Raw genomic sequence first — 21,534 nt, forward strand, 5'->3', positions numbered from 1 at the left:
TCAGTGCATGCCGCCCTGCGACCCCAGCATCTGCCCAACAATTCCTGTCACCTGCGGTCGGAGGCGCAGCCCGGAGCAGCGCACAGTGTCGAGAGCGTCGTGTGGCAGGCGGCCCAGAGAAGAGGAGCAGCAGGCAGTACGCTGCAAGGACCATCCCAGGCGGTACCTGCCAGTACTTGGAGGAGCAGCGGTCGATGCAGCTGTTCTCCCCCACAGATAGCTCGCCGTCCTTGTACCTGTCAATGGCGGAAGCCAGAGGGCAGCAAATGCGGGGTGGTGGGGAGGGACGCAGGCGAGCGGCACAGGCAGGCGGCGCAGGCGCAACCCGGCGTGGACGCTGCGGCAGCAGCAGGCGCAGCGGCAGCAACAGAAGAACGGCTGGCTGGCTGCCTGGCTGGCTGCCTGGCTGGCTGGCTCCTGAACCTCACCGCTTGTCTATGCACTTTTCGTAGCAAGACGACACCATGCTGCAGTGTGGGGAGGGTGCGGATGGGGCCGGGGTCAGGCGCGGTCGCTGGGTGTGGGAGTGTGCCGGGGTGCGTGAGGGACGGGCGACCGGCGGCAGCGCGACAGCAGTCGGAGGAGGGGGCGGGCAGCAGCGGCCGGGCGGCGGCGAGGAGGCCCACCCCCCCTTCCCGCTGTCCAGCTCATGCACAACGCATGGCGTGGCCATGCAGCACGATTCTGTTGGGCACTCACGCGTTGAACAGCGCCACCCGGTAATCCATCTCCTGCTTGGCCATCTCGATTGCCGCCGCCGGGTCCTGCCCTCCCTGCTGCGCCATGCCCGCTGCCGCCGCTGCTGCTGCCGCCGCCGCGGGGCTGCCTGCCACTACCTGGGTGGCTGTCGGCTGGTGGTGGAGGCGACTGCTGCGGTGGGCCTGCGGCAGGGTGCGAGCACGGGCAGGCTGGTGGATGCAAGGGCACGCAAGGCGGCAACCCTGGCGTGCTGCCGACCAGCGGCGGCAGCCGCCTGCCATCCATGGCGGGGATGCGAGCATGCGCTCCGCATCGCAGCGTCCCCGTGCTGCTGCGTCCTCCAACGGGGTTCTGCACGCCTCAACCAGGCCGCCCGGGGCGCTGCGTGTGGGTGTGCTCACCTCGTGTCAGGGGGCAGGCAGCGGTGCTGCAGGTAGACACAGAGGGTGACGGTCAGGGCCAGGGCGTGCAAACCAGCTGCCTCACATGCTGTTCCGCCGACTTTCCAATGGCGGCAGGGGGCGGCAGCATCTGGGCGGCCACCTTTCCCCCCCGCAGCCGGTCATTGCTGGGCGCCCCACTCTGGTGCTGATGCTGCTTAGCTCGTGCTAGGCTGGATTTTCGATCGGGGCTACGTTGCTTGCCTGGCATTTCCAGCGCGTCGCCAATGCCGCCCGCGCTGGCGGCGGCGCGTGGGGTGCTCGGCCTGCTTTGGTTGCAGGTTGAGCGCTAGACCCTCTCCACTGCTCAGTTGCATTTGCCTTTCGTCTGGGGGCTGATACAACTGCACGGGCAAGCCAGCCACGCCAGTTCAGCTGATCGGCGTCCTCGCTCCCCGTCGTTGGACGCCTCCCGCGCCTTGTTGGCCTCCTGGAAGGCAGGAGGTGGCCCGTGTACTGGACAGTGGCGGCAGGCAGGGCCTGATCGCTCCGCCCAAGAAGCATGGCCTCCGCATTCGCCAAGTACGAGGACTCCACGCTGCGCAAGGTCCTGGCGGTGACCCTGAATGCGGGCACCGCCGACGGCAGCGCGGCACCGCCCGTGGTGCACCTGGCGGCGCTGGCCGAGGTGCGCCCCGCCACCTGCCGCTGCCCAACCGGCCGAGGGGTAGCCGGGCTGCCTTTGGGTGCTGATGTAGCAGTCAGCCAGGCAGGAAAATGGCCCATGAACACCACCATGGACCCGATGTGCCAAGTGCCGCCGCCCCTGCGGATGTTTGCCGGTGATGCCTGGCCCCTGCCGCCCTCCGCTGCCGCCGCTGGTGCAGGAGCTGCAGGCGGAGGCGGGCAGCGGCCCGGGCGAGCTGCTGCTGAGCGGCGACAACCTGGAGCGAGCGCTGATGGCGCGCCTCAGGTGGGGCTGCCGTCGGGAGTGCACCGGCCCTGCCTCCCTGTGCCTCGCGCCGCTCCTCTCCTTGCTCTCCTGCCCCCTCCACCACCACTCCATCCTCATCCCTGCTCCCCTGCCCCGCCCCGCCTGTGCAGCGAGCCGCCTGCCGCCTACCCACAGTGGCCGGTGCACTACCTGATCGGAGTGTACGCGCGGGCAGCAGGCGAGCGCTGGTCGGGTGGCTGGGCTGCCGCCCGGCAGCTGTGGGGCGGCCCCGCCTGCAGAGCCACGCTCCGTGCCGTGCCGGCCTGGGTGCCTGGTGGCCTGGAAAGCGGGGGGCAGGCGAGCCACGGCTTTGCCCCCAGCACCGCACTCCGCTCCACATCCCGCCCGCCCAAACCGCCACGCCGCAGCCGAGCAGCGCCTGCTCCTGGTCCGCCACACACACACACACACACACACACCTGTCTCTCCCCCCTGTCCCAAACTCCCTGCCCCGCAGACGAGCAGCGCAACGTGCGCATGCTGAAAGACCCCGCCCAGCAGGCGGCGCTGGCGCAGACGCTGGGCCTGTGCCGCCAGCTGGCGGTGTCGTATGCCGGCCTCACCCTGCTCATGGATATGTTCCCGCAGGTGGGTTGGTGGTGTGGGCGGCAGCGGGTTGGGCGCTGCCAGCCTGCCTGCCCGGCTGGTGGGCGGTGGTGTGGGCAGAGGCGGGTTGAGCGCTGCCAGCCTGCCTGCCTGCTGGCGGGCGGGCGGCGCCGCTCGGGGCAGGGGTGTTCGCTGCTCCCGCGGGTGCCGGCGGCAGCGGGGTGCCGCGAATAGGGCATGAGGGGACCCCCATTGGCGGCTATTGGATGCGGGAGAGGCGCAGCCACGCTGGCGCACACGCCGCCTGTGCCGCGGCGGCGCCACCGCTGCAGGCAGCTGGACCGGCGCATGAGACTGCTGCCCACGCCTCCTGCTCTGCCATGCCACGTCCCTGCCGCGCCGCTGCAGCACCCGGAGGCAGAAAAGCGCGGCGCGCTGCAGCTGCTGGATTCTTTGGATGTGGCAGCCGCAGCCTCCGCCTTGCCTGGCCTCGCGGGGCCCGCCACCGGCGCCGGCAGCAGCGACGGCGGTGCTGCGGCGGGGGGCGCGCTGCCCATGCCGCCGGGCTTTCTGGAGGACTTTGGGGCGCGGTTTGCGGATGAGGGGCTGGGAGATGTGATGAGTCCTATAGGTGGGTGGGACTGCAGCTGCTGGGGGGTGGCCAGGCTTGGTGGCCAGCCGGGCGGCTGCTCCCACCGCAGCCTGCCTGCCGCATCCTGCCTCCCCCCTGCCCTCCATACCCGCACGGCCGGCCGCGGCCGCTGCCCAGCCTGGCGCCTCTCATCCTGCTGCCGGGCGTGCCTAACGTGCCCGCCGTAGCCTGCCCTGCCCTACGTACCGCCCCTCCTCCTGTCGTCTGGCCCGCCTGCTGCTGGCTGCAGCTGCGGAGCTGATGCGTCGCGGCGGCACCGTGTCGCTGCTGGGTGACTTCTCAGGTGCAGGCGCCTGCCCGCCTGCCTGCCTGCCCGTGCCTGCCTGCCTGCCTGCCTTACCTGGCCGCAGCCGCGCCTTCTCAATCTCCCCTCTTCCCAATCCCCCGTGTGCCGCTGCCACCGGTCGGGTTGCTGAGCCGAGGCGTGTGTGTCGCGGCCGCCTGGTGCCCGCTCGCCTCCCCCCGCCCCTGCAGGCATCGTGTCCCTCCTCTCCCGCCTGGCCGCCTCAAAGCCGCTGGCGCTAGCCCTCACCCGCCTGCCCTCCTGGCTGCCGCCACAACAGGTGCCGGCCTGGGGTCGGGGCCGGCGGCAGCGGCGCTGTACGGAGCGTTTCTTATTGTTTTTGTGCCACTGGAGTGAGGATGTGGCTTCAGCAGGCGGCAACACATGCTGCACCTTGTTTCTGCCGGCGTCCCCGCCCGACGCACACCCCTGGCTCTGCGCCCAGCCGCACACTGCACCCATGCTCCACACACCACACACACACACACACAATGTGTGGACGCACGCGGCATGTGCCTGCCTGGCGTGCAGGACGGGCGCACGCTGGAGCAGTACAGCGTGCTGGGACCGCTGTTTGGGGTCAGCTGCACCCTTGACATCGCCGCCATGGGCTCGCCCTCCCGCCGCCTCCCAGACGTGGCGCAGCAGTGCTTTGCGGGGGCAGGTGGGCGGCGGCGGCATGGGTTTGCCGCCGTGCCTGTTCTGCTCTGGTCTGGCGCTGGCTCGCTCCTTGTATCCACCTGCTCTGCCTGGCAGTTTGCCCTGCTGCTGTTCCTGCGGTGGCGCTTGCCGTGGACACCTGCTCGGTGCCGAGACGCCTTTAGCGCTGCTGCAATAGTTTTTTAGGGGAACAAATCGGCCCTGCAAGGGCACCTCCGCTGCGCCCCGGCCGCTGCCCTGCAGCCACGAGGCGCCCGGCAGACGTGCGGCAGAGCATGCAGAGCCTGGCGGTGGCGGCGGGGCAGCTGCGCCAGCAGCTGCACTCTCTGCTCATGCTCTTCCTCAAAAACCAGGTACGGGCTGGGCACAGGCAGGCGCGCATGCTGCGGCAGGCGCATGCGGCGGCAGGCGTGCCCATGCGCTTAATTCCCTGCTGCTCCATCCTGCTCACTCCTGCACACACTCATACACACACACACACAGGCGCTACCACTCCCATCGACGTAAAACACCACCTACACTCCCACCCACTCCCACCCACTGCCACCCACACCACAGGACACGCGAGAGGCGGCGCTGGCCTGGCTGGCCGCCGCCCTCAACTCCAATCTGGAGCGCACCAAGATGCAGCCCAACCCGGCCAAGTCCGCCACCGACGGCTTCATGCTGAATGTGGCGGGGGTGAGCGGGTGGCGTGCCGGCGGGGACGCGGCGGGGTTTTATTCAACGGCCAACGTCCTCCCTGTGTCCCTGTCCCCTGCATTGCGCCCCACGCTGCGTGCTTCCCGCTCTGCTTGGCCCTGTGCGTGGCAGCTGCTCGCCCTGCCGGCCTGAGGACGCTTTCAATCCCATGTCAGTCACCCCATGACATGCCTCCCGCCCTCCCCTGCCCGCCAGGTGCTGCTGCGGCTGTGCGAGCCGTTTGTCGACCCCCTCAGCGGCAAGGCCTGGGGCAAGCTGGACACGAGGTGGGGGCTCAGCCGGCGCTCGGCTGCCGCCGCGCATGTGCCCGCCCTTGCCACTGTGATCCCTGCTGGGGTGGGGAGAAGTTGAGGGTTATTGCGGCGACAGCCCCGCCCCGGCATCAGCCTGCCGCCCCTGCCGCCGGCGCTTCTCGGCCCTTTGCGCGGCGTTCCGCGGTTTCACCCATGCTGCCGCTGCGGCCCCCACCCAACACACACATGCATGCCATCACTCCGCTGCGCCCACGCCCACGCCACCCCACCACCCTTCCACATACATTCGCCGCCCTGCCCGCTGCCTGGCCCAGATATGTGTGTGACCCTTCGGCCCGCCTGGTGCACGGCCCCGACGCCACCCGCCTCAACGCCGACTCAGACCAGGTGGCGGCTTGGTTCCGGCAGCAGGGCCCGCCGGCTGATGGTGAGCCGCCAGGCAGCTGGCCCTGGTTGCGGGGGCGCCTGCGCAGCAGGGGGCAGGTCGGGATCTGGCGCGTTGTGGGTGGCAGATGCACATGTGAGGTTGCCGGCTGCACCGCTATTTGCCAGCCTGCAAGCAGCCCTGCAGCCGCCCCCAGCTGCGACAGCCACAGCGACCTGGTACCGCCTGTACTGTACCGCAGGCAAGTACCACTTCATCTGCGAGTGCTTCTTCATGGCGGCGAGGGCTCTGCAGCTGGGCCTGAAGAAAGGTGGGGCCCTAGCTTGCTTCAGATCAGATTCAGAACGAACGAGATGAGCACTTCAGCCGTCCAGACGTGTGCCTCTTACCCCATTCCCCTCCTGCACCATCTCACCCCACCCCCTGGCTGCACCGCCTCACCCCCGCCTCCCCGCTCCGCCTCTGCGTCTGCCCCAGGGCTGGACAGCTATCAGATGATCGCCCGCCACGCCCGCCACTATGAGGAGGACCTGGCGGCGATGCAGCGGTGGGTTCTGGTGGCGGTACTATTGCAGTACATTGGCAGTACACTTGCGCTCCGTTTGCGCGGCTGGTCGTGCTGCTGGCCCGCGGCCCTGCCTTGCCAGTCTCGCCCGCGCCAGCTCCATGCTAGCCCTTTGCCACGGCGACGTCGTTCCCTGGGCTGGTGCTTGCAGGGGCCCCTTGGCAGGCATGCCTCAGGCTCAGGTCATGGCACAGCGCGCAGAATGGCTCAAATGCGCCGCGATGAGCCTGGAGGCGCTGCTGCAGGTGCCGTGCCGTATCGCCGGCTGCACTGCCGGTACCCTGCCGCTGCATGCCGGTCCGGCCAGCTGCGGTGGGCCTCGCAGCCGGCGCGGTCGGGCCCGGGCCCGGGCGCCTGTGCAAGCTTCCTCTCGCCCAGCCTGCCTGCTCACCCTGGCTGCTGGCGCTGCCTGCCACCCGTGCCCCCTCCACCTTCCTCTTTGTCTCAGGACCAGGCGCTGCTCACAGAGGCCCTGGCGTTCTACAGGTGGGCTCCCTGTGTGCCGCAAAGCGCCTCAAGCTGCTGCCTGTGCTGCGTACATGCACGCGCGCGGTGTGGCGCACCCCACCCACCTGCCACATACCCCACCTTCCCACCCTGCTCTCGCACCCCTGCCCACCCATCCCCTGCCTGCAGGCTGTCTGCGGCCTACATGCTCCGCCTGGCATCGCCCACCGCAGCCGCCGGCGGGCCGCCCACGCTGCCGCTGCCCGAGCCGCCGGCCCCGGCCTTCTGTGTGCTGCCGGTGCGTGCCGTGCCTGCCCCGCTTTGTTGGTCTGCCTGCCGCGCCTGTCCTGCTGTGTTTGGTCTGCCTGCCGCGCCTGCCCTGCTGTGTTTGGTCTGCCTGCCGTGCTTGCCCTGCTTTGTTCGGCCTGCGGTGCAGCAGCTGCAGCTGACCTGGCGCAGGCGCTTGTCATTCGTCCTGGCGCCTGCCCCTCCCTGCCCCCCAGCCCCTTCAGGCTCACTTCAATTCCTCCTTTCTTTTCTTGTCCTTTCCTCCCACCGCCGCAGGAGTACTATGCCGAGGACCTTGGGGAGGTGCTGCTGTGGGTAGGGCGCGTCAGGTGCGGGGCAGTAGGTGCCTCAGCCTCATCAGCGGTGGCCTGTGCCGAGCCAGCAGAGACGACAGGCCGCACCCCGCAGCTGTAGCCTTGCCGGCAGCTGCTGGGCCCCTGCTGCTGCAGCCAGTTTGGGAACCAGCCCGGAGCAGCCCCCCGCAGCTCTTGCACGCAGTGCCACAGCGCAGCCGTCGCACGCACTGCTGTTGTACCGCATGTTCACCGCATGCTGTACCGCCTGATGTACCACCTGCAGGCCCGACCTGGTGGAGGCGAGGCGCATGGAAGAGTTTATGGTTTTCTTCACCTCTCTGCTGGGGGCGCAGGCCTATGTCAAGAATGCGTACCTCAGGTTGGCGGCCGTGTGGCTGTGGTGCGTGCGGGGCCTGTTTGCGGCGTGCATGTGGGTGCATGCGCGCTGACCCGGCGCCTGCCCTGCGCTGTACCTTTGCCTGTTTGGCCTGCAGGGGAAAGATGGTGGAGGCGCTGCACTCGTACATGCCGCCAGAGGCCTCTGGTGGGTGGGCAGGCATGTTCCCGGCAGCTGCCCGGCAGCCACGCGAAACACCCATGGGTAGCAGCACTGCCCTCGTCAGCTGGGCCCTGTCACCAGCCTGCTGTCCCTTCTTGATCAACCCTCGAACTTCACTTGTGGGTGCCATTCATACCGATGTACTGCAGATAGGCAGCGGTACCGCATCCCCGCCTCTGCTGCCGAGGTGGCCATGCTGTTCGAGGTGCACCCGCTGGTCATCCAGCACATCGTGCGCAGGTGAACCCCCCCGCGGGGTGCTGGGCCCACCCACCTGCGTGGTGGTAACAAAGGCCGATGCAGCGCAGACGTGGGGCACGCATTCCCGTGCCGCCGCCGCCAGATGACATGCATGAGCCAGCCGTTCAGGCTGGCTGCTTTACGCCAGCGGCGGCCGGTGCTCCGGCGCTGCGCTCATGTGTGGCTGCATGACTGCTGGTACTGCCTGATTGCCCCATGGTACTGCAGCCTCATCCAGCTGTACATCGACATCGAGATCACTGACCGGCACAACACCTTCTACGAGAAGTTCACCACGCGGTACCAGGTCTGTTGGTGCTGCAGAGACCCACAGCAGCAACGAAGCTGCAGGGCGAGCGAGGGCTGCGAACAGCTTGTCCGGGGGCCGCATCATCACCGCCGGCGCACTGCCGGGGTCCTTGCGCCGCCGCCTGCTGTCCCCGTGGCGCCCTTGCCCTTGCACCTTGCTTGCCGGCCCTGCTGCCTCTCACATAGCTGCCCCATGGCTGCCCACATCCTGCCCTGCCACCCCTCCGTCCCGCTCAGATCGGCGAGATCCTGTGCTACCTGTGGAACCTTCCGCAACACCGCGCCAGCTGGCGCGTCATGGCGCAGCAGCAGCCCAAGCTGCACGTGCAGGTGGACGGGCGGGGCTGCTGGGTGCCTGGGGATGGTTGGTGGGTGGGTCGCGGACGTGTGCGCAGGGAGGGGCCTCCGCCCATCCTCTGCTGCTTCCGCCTGCCGCCATACACACAGTCCCAACCACCCATCCAACCTCAGTCTGTTTTACCTCCTGCTTCTCCCTGCCTCTCTCGCCTCTGCTCCCCGTTCCTGCCCTCGCACCTCTGCCAACGCTGTCTGCTCCCCGCCCCCTGTTCCTGCCCTCACACCTCTGCTCCTGCTGCCCCCCCTCCCCCCCTCACTGCCCGCAGTTCATCCACGTGCTGCTCAACGACAGCCAGTTCCTGCTGCAGGACGCGCTGGAGATGCTGCCAAAGGTGGGTGGGGTGGTACCGCCGCACCAGGGGTGGTACGGAGTGATGTGATACTGCCGCACCAGGGGTGGTGCGGGTGGTGCTGGGCAGTGGTTCTGCATCTCGCTCGAGGAGGGTGTGCCTGGAGGTGGTGATCGCATAACCCCCACCCCCACCCCCACCATACACACCGGTACCGTCTCCTGCGTGCCTGCCCTCCCTTCCTGCCCCTCCTCCCGCCTGCCCGGCAGGTCCAGGATACGGAGCGGCTGCAGGCGGACGCAGCGGCGTGGGCGGCGCTGCCCCACCAGGAGCGAGAGGAGCGGGAGTCGGTGCTGCACCAGCAGCAAGGCCTGCTCAAGGTGCGGCGTGTGTGGGTCGGCGTGAGTGGGGCGGCGCGTGTGGGGCGGCGTGTGAATGGATGGATGGTGTTCTGTGCCGTGGGCGTTGTTGGGGTAAGGCCTGCTGCAGCTGCAGGGCAGGGGTTGGTGCAGGTGTGTTGGGGGGCGTCGTGTGTGCGTGTTAAAGCCGGCTGCCTGATCCCGGCTGTCTCGTGTGCCTGACCCTGCCTCCTCTGCCCCGCCCTCCTTCCCCTCTTCTGCAGAACAACTTCATGCTTTCTTCCATCATCATCAAGCTGATGCAGTCCACAGCGGTGAGGGGGCACGAAGAAAGCGCTTGGGAGGCTGCTTACGGTGCCGGCGCAGGGCTGGGCCGCCGCCGCTGCTTCCTCCCTGCCACTCCCTCCTCCCTCACTCCCCGCTGACCTCTTGTCTCCCCTCCCGGCTCTTGCGAAATACCAGGATGACCGCGAGGTGTCAGCTTGCTACTTTGATGCAGCGGTACGCAACCGTACCGCAAAAATCAACGACTTCTTCCTCAAGTACCTCACGGGTGGGTGCACAGGAAGAATGAAATATCTGATATAAGCACAGAAGATACTCCATCTTTTTATTATGTGCGCAGCCTGTACGGCTGTACTGCTGCGTCGTCTCGACAGCACAGCTGCAGCCGGTCTGCGACCAAGGTGCATTCCAGAGCCCCTCCTCCTAATCACACCTCGCTGCTCCTCCAATTGAATCCCGGCACACCCCAACCCCAACACCTCAAAACGCCCTGTGGCTCCGCTGCAGTGCCCGAGGAGCGGCGGCGGCTGCGTGTGAAGGACCCCGAGCAGTACCACTGGCACCCCAAGCGCCTCATCACGCAGCTGGCGCAGATACACATCAGCCTGTACCGGGCGCGGCGCGGCGAGTGGGTGCAGGTGCGCCACGACGACGAGGCGTGGCGAGGCACGAGCTGGGGTGGCAGCCGCGCTGCAGGGTGGCAGCTGCGCCGTGGGGACAGGCTGCTGGGCTGGGGCCAGTAGCCGTTTTAGCGGAGTGCGGCCGAGGCGTGGCCACGCCTGCCCGCCCCTGGCCTGCGAACCCTCCCATCCGTCCCCGCTGCCCTCCCTCTTCTTGTACAGGCGGTGGCGGCAGACACAGACTACTATGGGCGAGCCCCGCAGCTGTTCACAGAGCTGCTGTCGGTGCGCCGGGCTGCTGCGCTGTCCTGCCTCATCGGCGGCTGCATAGCTGCGGGGCCTGCTGGTCTGGGCTGTAAAGGCTGCCGAGCTGCTGCATGCCGCGTCGCCGCCATGCCCTGCCCGTCTCCGTTACCTTTCCATCGGCCGTGTTCGCCCCCCCTGTCGTGAACCTCACGCCCATCCTTCTGTTCCTCTTCCCTGCCTGGCCCACCCGCCGCCAACCACCAGCTGCTGCGAGAGCTGGGGCTGCTGCCGGAGGACGAGGTTGCTGAGCTGGCGGGCATGGTGTCTGCGGTAGAGGAGGTGGGGCGCCTGCAGCGGCATGCGCAGGGTGCCACTCCCAGCCAGTATGCCACGCGGCGCCGGCAGCGGGGCGACAGCAGGCAGCGGCAGGGGGTGCACGGCGGGCCAGTGCGCAGCCGCCTGGGCTCACCCAGCCGCTGCCCTGTCTGTTGTGATGTTGAGCTGCCAGGCCTACAGCTGGCCTGGTGCTGCTCCGGCTGCTGCCCCCCCGCTGCTGACGGTACTGCCGCTGATAGCTGTACCGCTGCTGTACTGCTGCAGTACAAGGCATCGGTGGAGGAGGAAGAGGAGGCGTTTGAGGATGTGCCGGGTGTGGCGGCGGCGCCGGGCTGCAGTGCACAGCCGCTGGGCCGGGCTGCTTGCCGCGACGGGGCCGCCGGGCGGCGCCACCCTATGCTGCGTTGCGTGCCTGTATGCCGGGCGCATGCGCCTCTCCTCCCTTGCCCTCCCAGGGCGCCTGGCCTGGTCCCATCTCTGCCGCGTCTCCTTACAACACCTTTCCTGCTTTCCTCCTCCCATCCCTCCCTTCTTTTCCTGTTCTTACAGAGGAGTTTGAGGATCCTCTGCTGGGGGGCCTGATGCGGGACCCAGTGCGCCTGCCCTCGGGTGGGTTTAGGTTTGGTGGGCGCGGGTGCCTGCCCGCGGGGGCGCTGGCTGGGATGGGCGGGGAAGTGGGCTGCGTCCACAGTCGCTGTGGTGGGCTGGCTGCCTGGGGGCCACGCTCATGGCAGTGCCGCAGCGGGGGCCCGGGCCCTGCAGCAGGAGAGGCGGGTCGCGCTGCCGCTCGCCTGCGCCGGGCAGCCGCAGCGCCTGCGGGGCTCGCTCCCGCAGCATCGTGCCACACCCGCGCCGGCCCTGCCCCGCACACCGCCGCCTGCAGGCAACGTGGTGGAGCGCAGCAGCATTGTGCAGCAGCTGCTGTCAGACCCGCGAGACCCTTACAGGTGCGCCCGCTGTGCACCTTGGCGGTTTTTTGTTGTGCTTCTTGAACCCAATCGGCCGGGAGAGCGCACGCTTGTGCCCAGCTGGAGGGAGGTGCTGGGTGCAGGCGCCGCCGCCACCTGCAGCGCTGCCTGCGCTGGACCTCTGCCACGGTACCACGGCTGGGGTTTGGCGCCTGACTCCCTCGCGGTACCGTCCCCGCACCAGGCGGTACCGTCCCCGCGCCTGCACCCCAGCTGAAGGCGTGTGCATGCCGCCGCCTCGCTGCCCCGCAGCCGCCAGCGGTGCACCGAGGAGGATCTGGAGGCGCTGCCCGACCTGCAAGCCAGGTGGGGGGCTGCCGCCCAGGCTCTCGGTTCCTGGCACATGCGCTTGCCGCCAGTCAGGGTTGCTTGGCACCAGTGCCGCGCGGTGCCCCGAAAACCCCTGAACCCACCCCTGCATGCGGTGCCGGTGTCGGGAGTGAGCGGCTTGGGCTAGTCTGGCTGCCGTGCATCCTCCTGCAGGATCGAGGCGTGGGTGCAGGAGCAGCGCAGCAAGCGGATGCGGACAGACTGAGCTGAGCCTGCGCGTGTGGCCACCAGCCTTGGCACGGATGGCAGCTGCGCCATTTTGCTGTGCGGCAGTGAGGGAGGGGTTTGCCTGGCCCAATCAATGAGCTGCCCATGGGAGCGCCCTGTAAATATAGGCGGGTGCGGGGCTGCACGTGGAGCAAGAAGAAGGCGACGTTCGGCGGCGGCGGCGCTGACCTGACGTGCGCTGGCAGTACGGCACATCTTGCCAGGGCTGCTCAATAGCCCATCGCACTGCGACGCGGCCTGCCGCGTAGGATCTAGAGCAACGTCGTGCGGGCTGAGGAGTGTCGCCGGCTTTGCCCGGTGCCCTTCCTCGTGGTTTTGCCTGCGCACGGCGGCAGGAGAGCATGCCTGCAGTCTTGGTAGCTTCCGGATGGCAGCGATGCGGCTCCCAGGCGAGCTGGGTTGGGCGGCGCTGCCGCTGCCGCTCCCCGCTTTTTTCGAGCGGACGGGTCTGTTGCAGGAAGGCCCGGCACACTGCCTTTGTCGCAAGACACCAGGCTCTAACTTTCATTGTCCTGCTCATGCTCTGCGCAGTGCCCTTCTGCCAGCCAGGCGGCGACATGGCGGCAACAGCTTGCAGTGGCTGTGGCGCCGCGCCGGCTGCCCCACACTCTCCGCCATGTGGTGCGCCGGCGGCCTGCCGCATCTCACGGTGGCAACAACAGCAGAAGTGGCAGCAGCAGTAGCAGCGATGGCAGTGAGCCTGAGATGGTGAAGCGGAGGGGCAAGATGGTGCCTGTGGATCCCGGCCTGGTAGCCAAGCTGGAGCCACTGGCTGTGCAGTGCGCCGTCCCCGTCATGGCGGCGCTGGCTCGGGCGGTGGCTGCTCTGGATGCTTCACGGCAACAGGGTGTGATCGACCACGGTCTAGCTGTAGCAGCATACCTGCGCAGTCTGGGCATTGAGGAGCATCGAATGGCGCAGCTGCTGCTGCGCTGTCCTGAGCTGTCCAGTTCATAGTTCAGTCGGCCTCCCGAGGAGCGGGCTGCCGTGCTGGCCAGCTGATGGGGCGGCTGGGCATGACGGCGGCAGCAGCAGCGCGCTGCTTTGAACACAAGCAGGCAGCAGCCGGTTCACCCAGCTTCGAGGCAGCAATTACGGTGCTGGCAGCGCTGCTGGCTGCCGGCGGCACGGCGGGCAAGCCTGGCGAGCAGGTGCTTAGGGAGGTGTTGACGAGGCACCCCTCCACAGTGCAACTGTTAATGTCTGACAGGGAGCGGCTGCAGAGCACAATCGGCCACCTGCTTCAGCTTGGGCTCAGCCAGCAGCAGTTTGTAGCAAGCCTGCACACCCGGGGGTGGACCCTGCTCACCCGGCCTCCTGAGCACCTAGCGGAGCTGGAGGCAGCGCTGCAGCAGGAGCTGGGCGGCGACCGCCAGCTGTGGCTCAAAATGCTGCGGCTGCATCGTCGCGCGGCTAGCGGCAGTGTGGACACCTTCCGTGAGCGAGCACATGCGCTTGCTGTGGTGAGATAGCTGCCGATGCATCGTGTGGCATGCCAACATGGCGGCTGCAGTCAGTCCTGCTTAGGGAGCTTATGGCAGATTGCTTGCCAGCCTACTGCCTCCCTATTGCCGTCTGCAGTGTTAAACCATTGCTGGCTATTTGTTCAAAACCGCCGTTGCAGGAGTTTGGCAGGAATGTGGCGTGCGAGATGGTTAATGCCGCCCCAGGGCTGCTTCCCGTGCCACCCTCTCTATGGCGGCGTAATCTGGCGGTGATGCGGCTGTGTGGCGTGGCGGACCCGCATGCCGTCTCCAGAAATCGCGCTAACGTGCTCACATTGAATTGGCTGAATCCTGCCCTGCTGGCCAACCTGCTGGCGCTGCAGCGGTGCATGCCAGGGCATCCCACGGCTGCCCAGGTGATCCACAGCTGGGCCAGCTATGTTGCAACTGTGTCAATACAGAGGCTTGCTGCCCGCCTGCTCTTCCTTGACCACCTGGGATTGCAGCCATTGTTGGTGGCAAGCAAAGGGCCTGCCAGGCGGGAGTGGCGGCGCCAGCGGGGACTGCCAGCCAGCAGGCGAGCAGCTGGGGAGCCTGCCTTCATCAGTGTGAAGGATGTATCAAGAGCCGCAGACGCGGACTTTGCTGGCATGGTGGCTGCGGCAGCAACGCAGCAGTCCGGCCAGCCAGTTAGCAGCAGCAGCATTGCCGCCTTCCAGGCAAGTTTGCCACAAAATGCAGCGTGGCAGCGGCTCTGGGCAGAGGCGGAGGAGATGAGCCAGGAGCTGAGGGGGCAGCTTCCGCCGCAGCTATTGCCAGCAGGTGGATGCGGCGGAGGTGGATAGTGAGGAGGCAGAGGACTACCGCGGGCTGCTGACCTGAATTGAACGGCTTCATTCCAGCCCCACATCATTTTATTTTCTTTTTTTGAATTGAGCATTGGATGGCTGCTGCAAAAGGCTTTATGTGGCTCCCATGCGGCGTGCCGGCGGCAGGGGCCAACTGTGCAGCAAGCCCATGCTGCAGCATGCTAGAAGCGGGAGCACCCGTAGCGGCCGCAGCGACATGCTGCGCTCTGCTTGCAGCGCAGGCAGGTCTGTTCTTTTAGGACAGCCTCCGGCCACACCCTGCCAGTTATGAGGCTGCGCATGTACTTGCAAGCGTTCTGGCTGTCCAATAAGCAACACAGAAAGCAGGTAGCAAGAATCAAAACATGACTAGGGGAACCAAGGAGCCTGCCTGCCGGCCATGCACCACCAACCGTTGCAGCTCGTGGCGCTCCTCTTGCCGCCGCAGCTGCCGCTCGCTTGCTGCAGGCGGTGCCACCTGCTGGATGGCTTGCATCCGGCGGTTCTCGGCGGCAGCGCCTCTGAGCTGCATGGCCGCAGCTCGCAGCTGGCGCAGCTGCACCAGCGCCGACTCCAGCTCAGCTTCATCCGCACCAGCAGCCGCTGACCCAGCGAGGCTGCCCGCTGATGGTGCTGGCAGCAACGCGGCGCCCCCTGGCAGCTGCAGCCAAGTCGGCGGCTGTCGCGCTGGTTGCCCACCCACTGCTGCACTGTTCGCCATGAGCATGCGCCGACACAGGCCGTGGTGGCATGCCAGCAGCCCAGCTGTATCGGTCACTGCCACGCCCACTTGCAGCAGCTGCTGATAGCCCGAGGTAGCTGCCGGTATCAGCTGGGCAGACAGGCTCACGTGTGCTTCCGTGGTGCTGCCAGCAGAGAGGATGCCAGTTGTGCTGGCGCGATCCATGCTGCCGCCGCTGCCGGTCTGCGGCGAGGGCGGCAGCAGAAGCCTGAGCGCTGGGCTGGGACTGCCAGCTGGCAAGCGGTCCTCGCAGCGCTGCCGGTCTGCAAGCTGCATGGTGCTGAGGCCCTGCTCCATGAGCTGCTGGAGCAGTGCCGCTGCTGAGGGCGGCTGCACTGTAAGCAGGCTCTGCGGAAGCTGGAGCAGCATCGCAGCCTGAAGTGTAGGCCTGTTGCCCGTGCCGGGATTGAATGCCGCCAGTGGCAAAGCTGGTGGCCGAGTTCCCTGCGGCAGCCTCAGGCTGTTGCTGCTTGCTGCTGCCGCCTGCTGGCTGAGCTGTAGCTGGTGCAGCATGTCCAACTCCAGGCTGTGCAGCATCAGCAGGCTGCTCCCGCAAGGGCCCACACAGACGCAGCCGCCGCTGCTGCCGCAAGAGGCATCGCTAACGGAGATTGTGCTGTGCCGGCATAGCAGCACACGCAGCTGGCCACAGCTGCAGGTCGGCTGGAGGGAGTGCAGAGGAACCTGGAACTCCAGCCGCCACTCCGAGCCTGGCGGCAGCTGCCCCAGCGGCGCTGCTAGGGCCAGGCGATTGCTTGGCAGGCTGCTGGGGCTGTTGGTGTGGTGCAGCAGGACAGTCCAGTCGCCCGCCACAGCTAGCCTGCTGGTGTTCAACAGGCTGACCTCCAGGGCAAGCGCCTCCTCAGTGATGCCGCTGCCACGGCTGCCGCCGCTGCCCACCACTCTTGAGAGCAGCGCCTGTGGCCGCACTGTGCAGTGCAGCTGGATGCCCTGCATTGCCGAAAATGCTGCGCTTGCTCCTGGGACTGCCGCTTGCGCCGCGGGAATGGAGGCTGCGACCCCGCCGATCCTGCCATCGAGGGATAGCAGCTGCTGCCCCATGCGCTCCTGCTGCGTTGACAGCTCGGCAACCGCCCCCAGCAGCTCCTGCAGGAGGTGAGTCGGGGACCAACAGAGAGGTGATTGCTTTTGCCAGCCTGCTTTCAGCTTGCAGTACATGTATGGCACAAGGACGGATCCCAGCAAGCTGCCGAGACAGCTCAGCAGCAAAAGCAAGCGGTGCAAAGCACACGCAGCGCAGCCACCGACCTGAATGTTGGCCTCCAGCTGCTGTACCGGTGGCGCTGGGCTGCTGCCATTCTGCCCGTGCACCGCACCAGTGCTAGACAGCTCTGTGGTGACCAACGCACCCTGCTCCGTTAGCAGCACCAGCCGGTGCTGCCGGTGTTGCTGGTGGTGAGGCTGCAGCGACGTCGCTGATGCTAGCATCGCCACGCGCCCGCCTGCAATCCCACGTATTGGCAGCTTGGCTGCCACCTCCTGTGCCAGGCCCGTGGCGGCATCCAGATGGCGCAGCTCGCTGCTGGAATTGCTGCCGCTGCTGCTGCTCAAGGGTTGTGGGAGGTAGCACAGGCAGCTGCCAGCGGCTGCGGCCGCCTGCGCGCCAACCAGCTGCACAACGGCGGCAAACACGTGGCCTGCGCTGCTGCTGTCGGTAGCCCCAGGGCCGCTGCCAGCTGCCAGCACTGAGGTGCCGCAGAGGCCAGCCTCCTCTGCGGGCACCAGGCGTCCAGACTCAGCCAGCAGCAGCAGCTCGCGGTGCTGCAGGCGGTGGTCGTGCTGCATGGGGAGCGGCAGGAAGCAGATGCGGCTGCCAGCACAGCAGATCGCCAGGGGCAGCCTGCCGCACGCGCTGGCGGCTGGCGCCTGCAGCCCGCTGCCACCTGCGATGCTGCAAGGTGCGCCAATGGGCAGGGACAGCAGCTGGCCGCCAGCAGTGGCCACCAGCAGGTACCCAACCTGGCCCGCTGCCGCTGCTCCATTGGATGGTGCAGGCTGAACAAAGCGGCTGCTGCACGCCAGCCGGGGCATGCCACTGCTGGCGTTGCCAGGGGTGGGCTCTGGGCCGGGCACCAGGCTGACGACAGCTGCTGCCGTGGCGTCTGGAGGAATGGCTGCCGGCATCGACGCTGTGCCATCTGCCCCGCCAGCAGCTGCGCTGGCGGGCGGCTGGCAGACCCAGCTGGCAACCGAGTGCACCAGCAGGGGCGCCTGCTGCTGCTGGCAGGGCTGACTGCGAGCGTGCAGCTGCCGTAGGGCCTCCTGCAGCCCGGCCAGGCTGAGGGGCGCTATGCCGCCAGCGGCGCTGCCAGGCTGGGCCGCCGCCGCCGGCTCCCACCAGTGGCACAGATGCTCCCACGCCACCGCCGCCGCCAGCTGGTGCCTGGCCGGGCACCGCGGCTGCGCCAGCGACACTGACGCGGCGGCAGCCGCGTCTGCCGCCACCTCTGCTGTCGCCGCTGCTGCGCCTGGCGGGTGGGCCAGCAAATGGAAGGCCCACACGCGGCAGCTGGCGCCCACCACCAGCAGCACCGCTGCTCCTGGTGCAGCAGCATCGTGGGCCGCCGATGGGACGCCAAGCTGCACCAGGGCCGCCGCCTCTGGCAACACGACCACGCTGTGCACGCTGCCGCCCGCTGCGCCGCCGTCGAGCGGGGCATGCACGACCTGCATGCTGCGATGTGCCGTGCAGACGGCCACCCATAGACTGCCGCCAAACTGCGCGCAATCGAGGCAGCCGGGGCCGCTGGCGGCCGCAGCTGCGGCGGCAGCGGGCCCCAGGTCTGCAATGTGCAGGGCCTCCTCCATTCAAGCCACCCGATGCTCGGCTGCTGCCGGGGACAGGCGCCCCTAGCGGGGGTCTTTCTCCTGCTCCCGCCCTTGCTGCTGCCCCGCCACGGGGCCGGCAAAGACGTCTGCGCAGAAGTGCTGGGCGTGCTGCTGGCAGGCGGGCGTCTGCTGCGCCAGGCACGCGTCCATGCACCGCTGCTGGCACGCCTCCCGCTCCTCCCAGCTCTGCTCTGCAGAGCGAGGCACGCGAGTATGGATGAGGTGTGTGATGTGGATGTTCTCCAACTGTAGTGCAGCAGACGTAGGTTAAGGCATCGGTATCCGCGACACACTGCAAGGTGGCTTGCAACCGACCTAACCGCCCACCTGGCACGAGGCCCAGCAGGCGGAGCAGGGGCGGCGAGGCGCACTGACGCGCTGCCTGTAGACTGCAGCCCGCCCTGCAGGGGGGCCGGGTGGGGTCGCAGGGAGACGATGGTTGGGTCGCGCCAGGCAGGGGTGGTTGCGCAGAAGACGGGCACGAGACAGCAGGCAGCGGCTGCAGCCTGGTGACTGGCACTGCCCACCTGAGGCCCTCGGTGCAGACCTCTATCACCTTGCCCTCGCAGCCCCTATGCTGCTGCTCCCGAGAGGCCTCCGAGGCAAAGGCCTGCGCGGGTATGAACTTTTGTGATAGGGAGGCACGAGAGCCTGCACCAGTGCTGCCATTGCTCCATGAGAGGCTCACCAATCTGTAGCTGCCTGCGCTCTGCTCAACCACGCGCGGGGACGGAATCGGAGGGCGAAACCACTGCAAATCGCTGCTGTTGCTGCTGCTGCTGCCCTTGGCGCGATCCCAAAACATCATAGAACGGCAAACGATGGGACTTCAGATCTATTTAATGTGTGATGGCGGCACCCGCCTGGCGCCACGCCACCGCTGCGTTATCACTGCCAGTACCAGGAGGAAATCACACCTGACGACTGCTTCCGACAATCCCATTTCATTAAAATGGATTCCTGGATGCCGCGATGACGTCGCCGCCGCTTCAGCGGCCTGGCGAGCGCCTGGGCGACGGGCAGCCGCTGGCGTCTGCTCCCAGCTGACCTCCGCATGGGACTGAGGCAACGCAGGCATTCCTCTGCAAAGGCAGGCGCAAGCTACCTGGGACGGCCGTCCTTCAAGCAGCAAGGAAGTTACGGGTCTCAGGGCAGGCTGCGGGGAACAACCCGGCACAGGCAGGCAGGAGGCGGCGGCGGCGGCGGCGGGACTCGGGCGGCAGGGACCGGCAGGTGCCAGGCCGCTGTTTGGTCGACAAACTGGCTATTTGATGCTACTGGGCGGCTCGTATGGTCTTCATGGGCCAGAAATGATCAGCCGCGGACGTGGCAAAAAAGCTGCCCCAAAACAAACACTGCGTGGTGCCTGGGAGCCTGCATCTTGAGTGCATAGCGATCCGTTAGACAAGCCTGTACTCAGTCGTGGGCGGGTGTTTCAGCGCCTCCACATCCCCCGACTCCCCCGGCAGGCTCAAGCCGGGGCATCAACTGCAGCATGGGAAGCTTCGGGTGGTCAGGGCGCTAGGGCAGGGGTCCTGGGCGAACGTGTGAGTGGCCCCTGCCCGCAATTGCGCCTTCAGCGCCCCTGGAGAGGCCGCTGGGCCCGTATTTTGCTTGCAAGGCCCTCCACAAACGCTTTGCGCGCGGCCCGCCAAGCGTTTGTGGCACTCGCGAGCGAGTCGCCTCGGCAACGCCCACCGCCCCACCCGCCGCCCTCGTCCCGCCTGGAACCCCCCCGCGCCCCTCTCTGTGCAGCTATCTGGTCGAGCGGGAGCAGGGTGGACAGCATTATGCGCTGAAGCGCACGCTCATCACCGATCTGTCACAGGCGGAGAAGTGAGTGAGCAGCCTTGTGGGTCTGTGCGCCTGCGCCGCCGGCGATCCGTCGCCTGCTACCGCCGCAGCACGCCTGGGGCTCCCGCGCGCCTGTCCTGCCACGTGCCCTGCCTCGCCGCTGCCAACCACCTCCGCAGGTGGATCGTGGTGAACGAGGTGCGGCTGCTGGCCTCGCTGTCACACCCCAACGTGGTGGTGTTCAAGAGCAGCTTTGTGGAGGATGGCTGCCTGAATGTCATCATGGAGGTGGTGGCACATGGCGACCTGTCAGCGGTCATTGAGTGAGCGGCGCTGCGGGGTGCCGGATGCATGGCAGGAAGCCGGCTTCGGTGCTTGGCGGCCGCTTGCCGGCCTGCTGTCGCGAGGCTGCTTCGCAGGTCGACGGGTGCCTGCTCGCCGCCGCCCGCCGCGCCGTGCCTGTGCAGGCAGCACCGCAAGGACGGCCGCCGCATCTCAGAAGACACAGTCTGGGGCTACCTGCTGCAGGCGCGCAGCTGGGCTGGGGGCGGCGGGGGGTGCCGGGCCTTGCCAGGCCCTGCTCTCACTGCAGTTTCGGCGCCGCCATTTGCCCACCTTTCTCTCCCTCGCCCCCCCTGCGGCCCCCTCCCCCCTCCATATGCGCAGGTGGTGCTGGGCCTGCAGCACCTGCACGACTCAGGCATCATCCACCGCGACGTCAAGCCCGCCAACATCCTGATTGGGCGGGACGGTGTGCTGAAGATCGCCGACCTTGGCGTGGCCGGCCTGCTGCACATGGGCAGCAGCAAGCTGCAGGTGCGCTGGCGCAGGCTGGGGGGGGCCAATGCGCGTGTGGTGGTGGGTGGGGGAGCGGCGTGGGGGGGATCCGTGCTTGCTTGGCAGCTGGGGCCAGGGGCCGCGCTTGGCGGCTTGGAGGCGCAGCCACGGCGCCTGCTCCCCGCTCCTGCCTCGGCATGGCCAGCTGGCTGGCGGGTTCCGACTCCACTCTGCGTGCCTGGCCGTGACGTCCAGAGCCATTCGACCCAGCCCTTGTCCCTGGCCGCTGCAGATTGGCACGCTGCAGTACATGGCCCCCGAAATGCACGCTGGGCTGGACTACAGCTACGCGGCCGACGTGTGGAGCCTGGGCTGCCTGGTGTACGAGCTGTGCCAGCTGGAGCCGCTGTTTGGGGACCGAGAGGAGGAGGTGGTGGCGAGGAAGGTGCAAATGCAGGGGCGGCAGTGGCTGCAGGACACGAGTGCGGGTGGTGGGGGTGGGGTGCCACCGCAGCTGCCGATGGCAGGTGTGTGGCGTCGGCAGCCTGGCCGCCGCCCACCCACCCACATCGCCCCTTGACGCCACCGCCCCGCCGCCTCCCGCGCCTCGGCTTGGCCCGCGCCGCAGGTCCGCGGCCTGCTGCTGCCTCCCGCCATCCCGGCCAAGTACTCTCCCGAGCTGCAGATCATGGTGAACCGCATGCTGCAGCAGGACCCCAAGGCGCGGCCCAGCTTGGGCGCCATCCTGGCCTCGCCGCAGATGCAGGTGCGGAGGGCGTGGCCTGCGGGGCGCGCCGCGT

At 67.9% G+C, this 21,534-nt stretch overlaps 5 protein-coding genes across 5 annotated transcripts; 3 read left to right on the plus strand and 2 right to left on the minus strand.

Annotated features, from left to right (window-relative positions):
• Positions 1–785, minus strand: CHLNCDRAFT_28371 (hypothetical protein; the record flags this gene model as incomplete). The annotated part of the gene is made up of 4 exons (XM_005843150.1): positions 1–51; positions 167–236; positions 429–467; positions 700–785. The coding sequence occupies 4 exons, from the start codon at positions 783–785 to the stop codon at positions 1–3; spliced, it is 246 nt and encodes an 81-aa protein (XP_005843212.1).
• Positions 786–1,641: 856 nt separating this feature from the next.
• CHLNCDRAFT_141464 (hypothetical protein) lies at positions 1,642–12,255 on the plus strand (the record flags this gene model as incomplete). Its single annotated transcript, XM_005843122.1, has 35 exons — positions 1,642–1,767; positions 1,967–2,052; positions 2,184–2,266; positions 2,531–2,661; positions 3,028–3,250; positions 3,501–3,554; positions 3,746–3,834; positions 4,086–4,218; positions 4,458–4,567; positions 4,773–4,895; positions 5,112–5,182; positions 5,485–5,597; positions 5,797–5,865; positions 6,033–6,129; positions 6,272–6,365; positions 6,569–6,606; positions 6,757–6,865; positions 7,132–7,184; positions 7,435–7,530; positions 7,646–7,695; positions 7,860–7,950; positions 8,179–8,257; positions 8,497–8,589; positions 8,883–8,948; positions 9,176–9,286; positions 9,529–9,579; positions 9,728–9,818; positions 10,058–10,188; positions 10,393–10,455; positions 10,681–10,755; positions 11,017–11,065; positions 11,302–11,361; positions 11,636–11,699; positions 11,973–12,026; positions 12,204–12,255. The coding sequence occupies 35 exons, from the start codon at positions 1,642–1,644 to the stop codon at positions 12,253–12,255; spliced, it is 3,078 nt and encodes a 1,025-aa protein (XP_005843184.1).
• A 749-nt stretch (positions 12,256–13,004) lies between these two features.
• On the plus strand, positions 13,005–13,750 carry CHLNCDRAFT_141465 (hypothetical protein; the record flags this gene model as incomplete). The annotated part of the gene is made up of 2 exons (XM_005843123.1): positions 13,005–13,094; positions 13,277–13,750. The coding sequence occupies 2 exons, from the start codon at positions 13,005–13,007 to the stop codon at positions 13,748–13,750; spliced, it is 564 nt and encodes a 187-aa protein (XP_005843185.1).
• Positions 13,751–18,184: 4,434 nt separating this feature from the next.
• CHLNCDRAFT_141467 (hypothetical protein) lies at positions 18,185–18,832 on the minus strand (the record flags this gene model as incomplete). Its single annotated transcript, XM_005843151.1, has 4 exons — positions 18,185–18,354; positions 18,491–18,564; positions 18,691–18,773; positions 18,821–18,832. The coding sequence occupies 4 exons, from the start codon at positions 18,830–18,832 to the stop codon at positions 18,185–18,187; spliced, it is 339 nt and encodes a 112-aa protein (XP_005843213.1).
• A 1,314-nt stretch (positions 18,833–20,146) lies between these two features.
• Positions 20,147–21,479, plus strand: CHLNCDRAFT_28390 (hypothetical protein; the record flags this gene model as incomplete). The annotated part of the gene is made up of 5 exons (XM_005843124.1): positions 20,147–20,280; positions 20,425–20,548; positions 20,642–20,773; positions 21,027–21,179; positions 21,363–21,479. Coding segments are annotated over 5 exons (660 nt in total), but the record flags the coding sequence as incomplete, so codon positions are not given.
• Between the last annotated feature and the right edge of the window lie 55 nt (positions 21,480–21,534).

Source organism: Chlorella variabilis (genome assembly GCF_000147415.1).
Source record: "Chlorella variabilis unplaced genomic scaffold CHLNCscaffold_34, whole genome shotgun sequence".
NCBI classification, from domain to species: domain Eukaryota; kingdom Viridiplantae; phylum Chlorophyta; class Trebouxiophyceae; order Chlorellales; family Chlorellaceae; genus Chlorella; species Chlorella variabilis.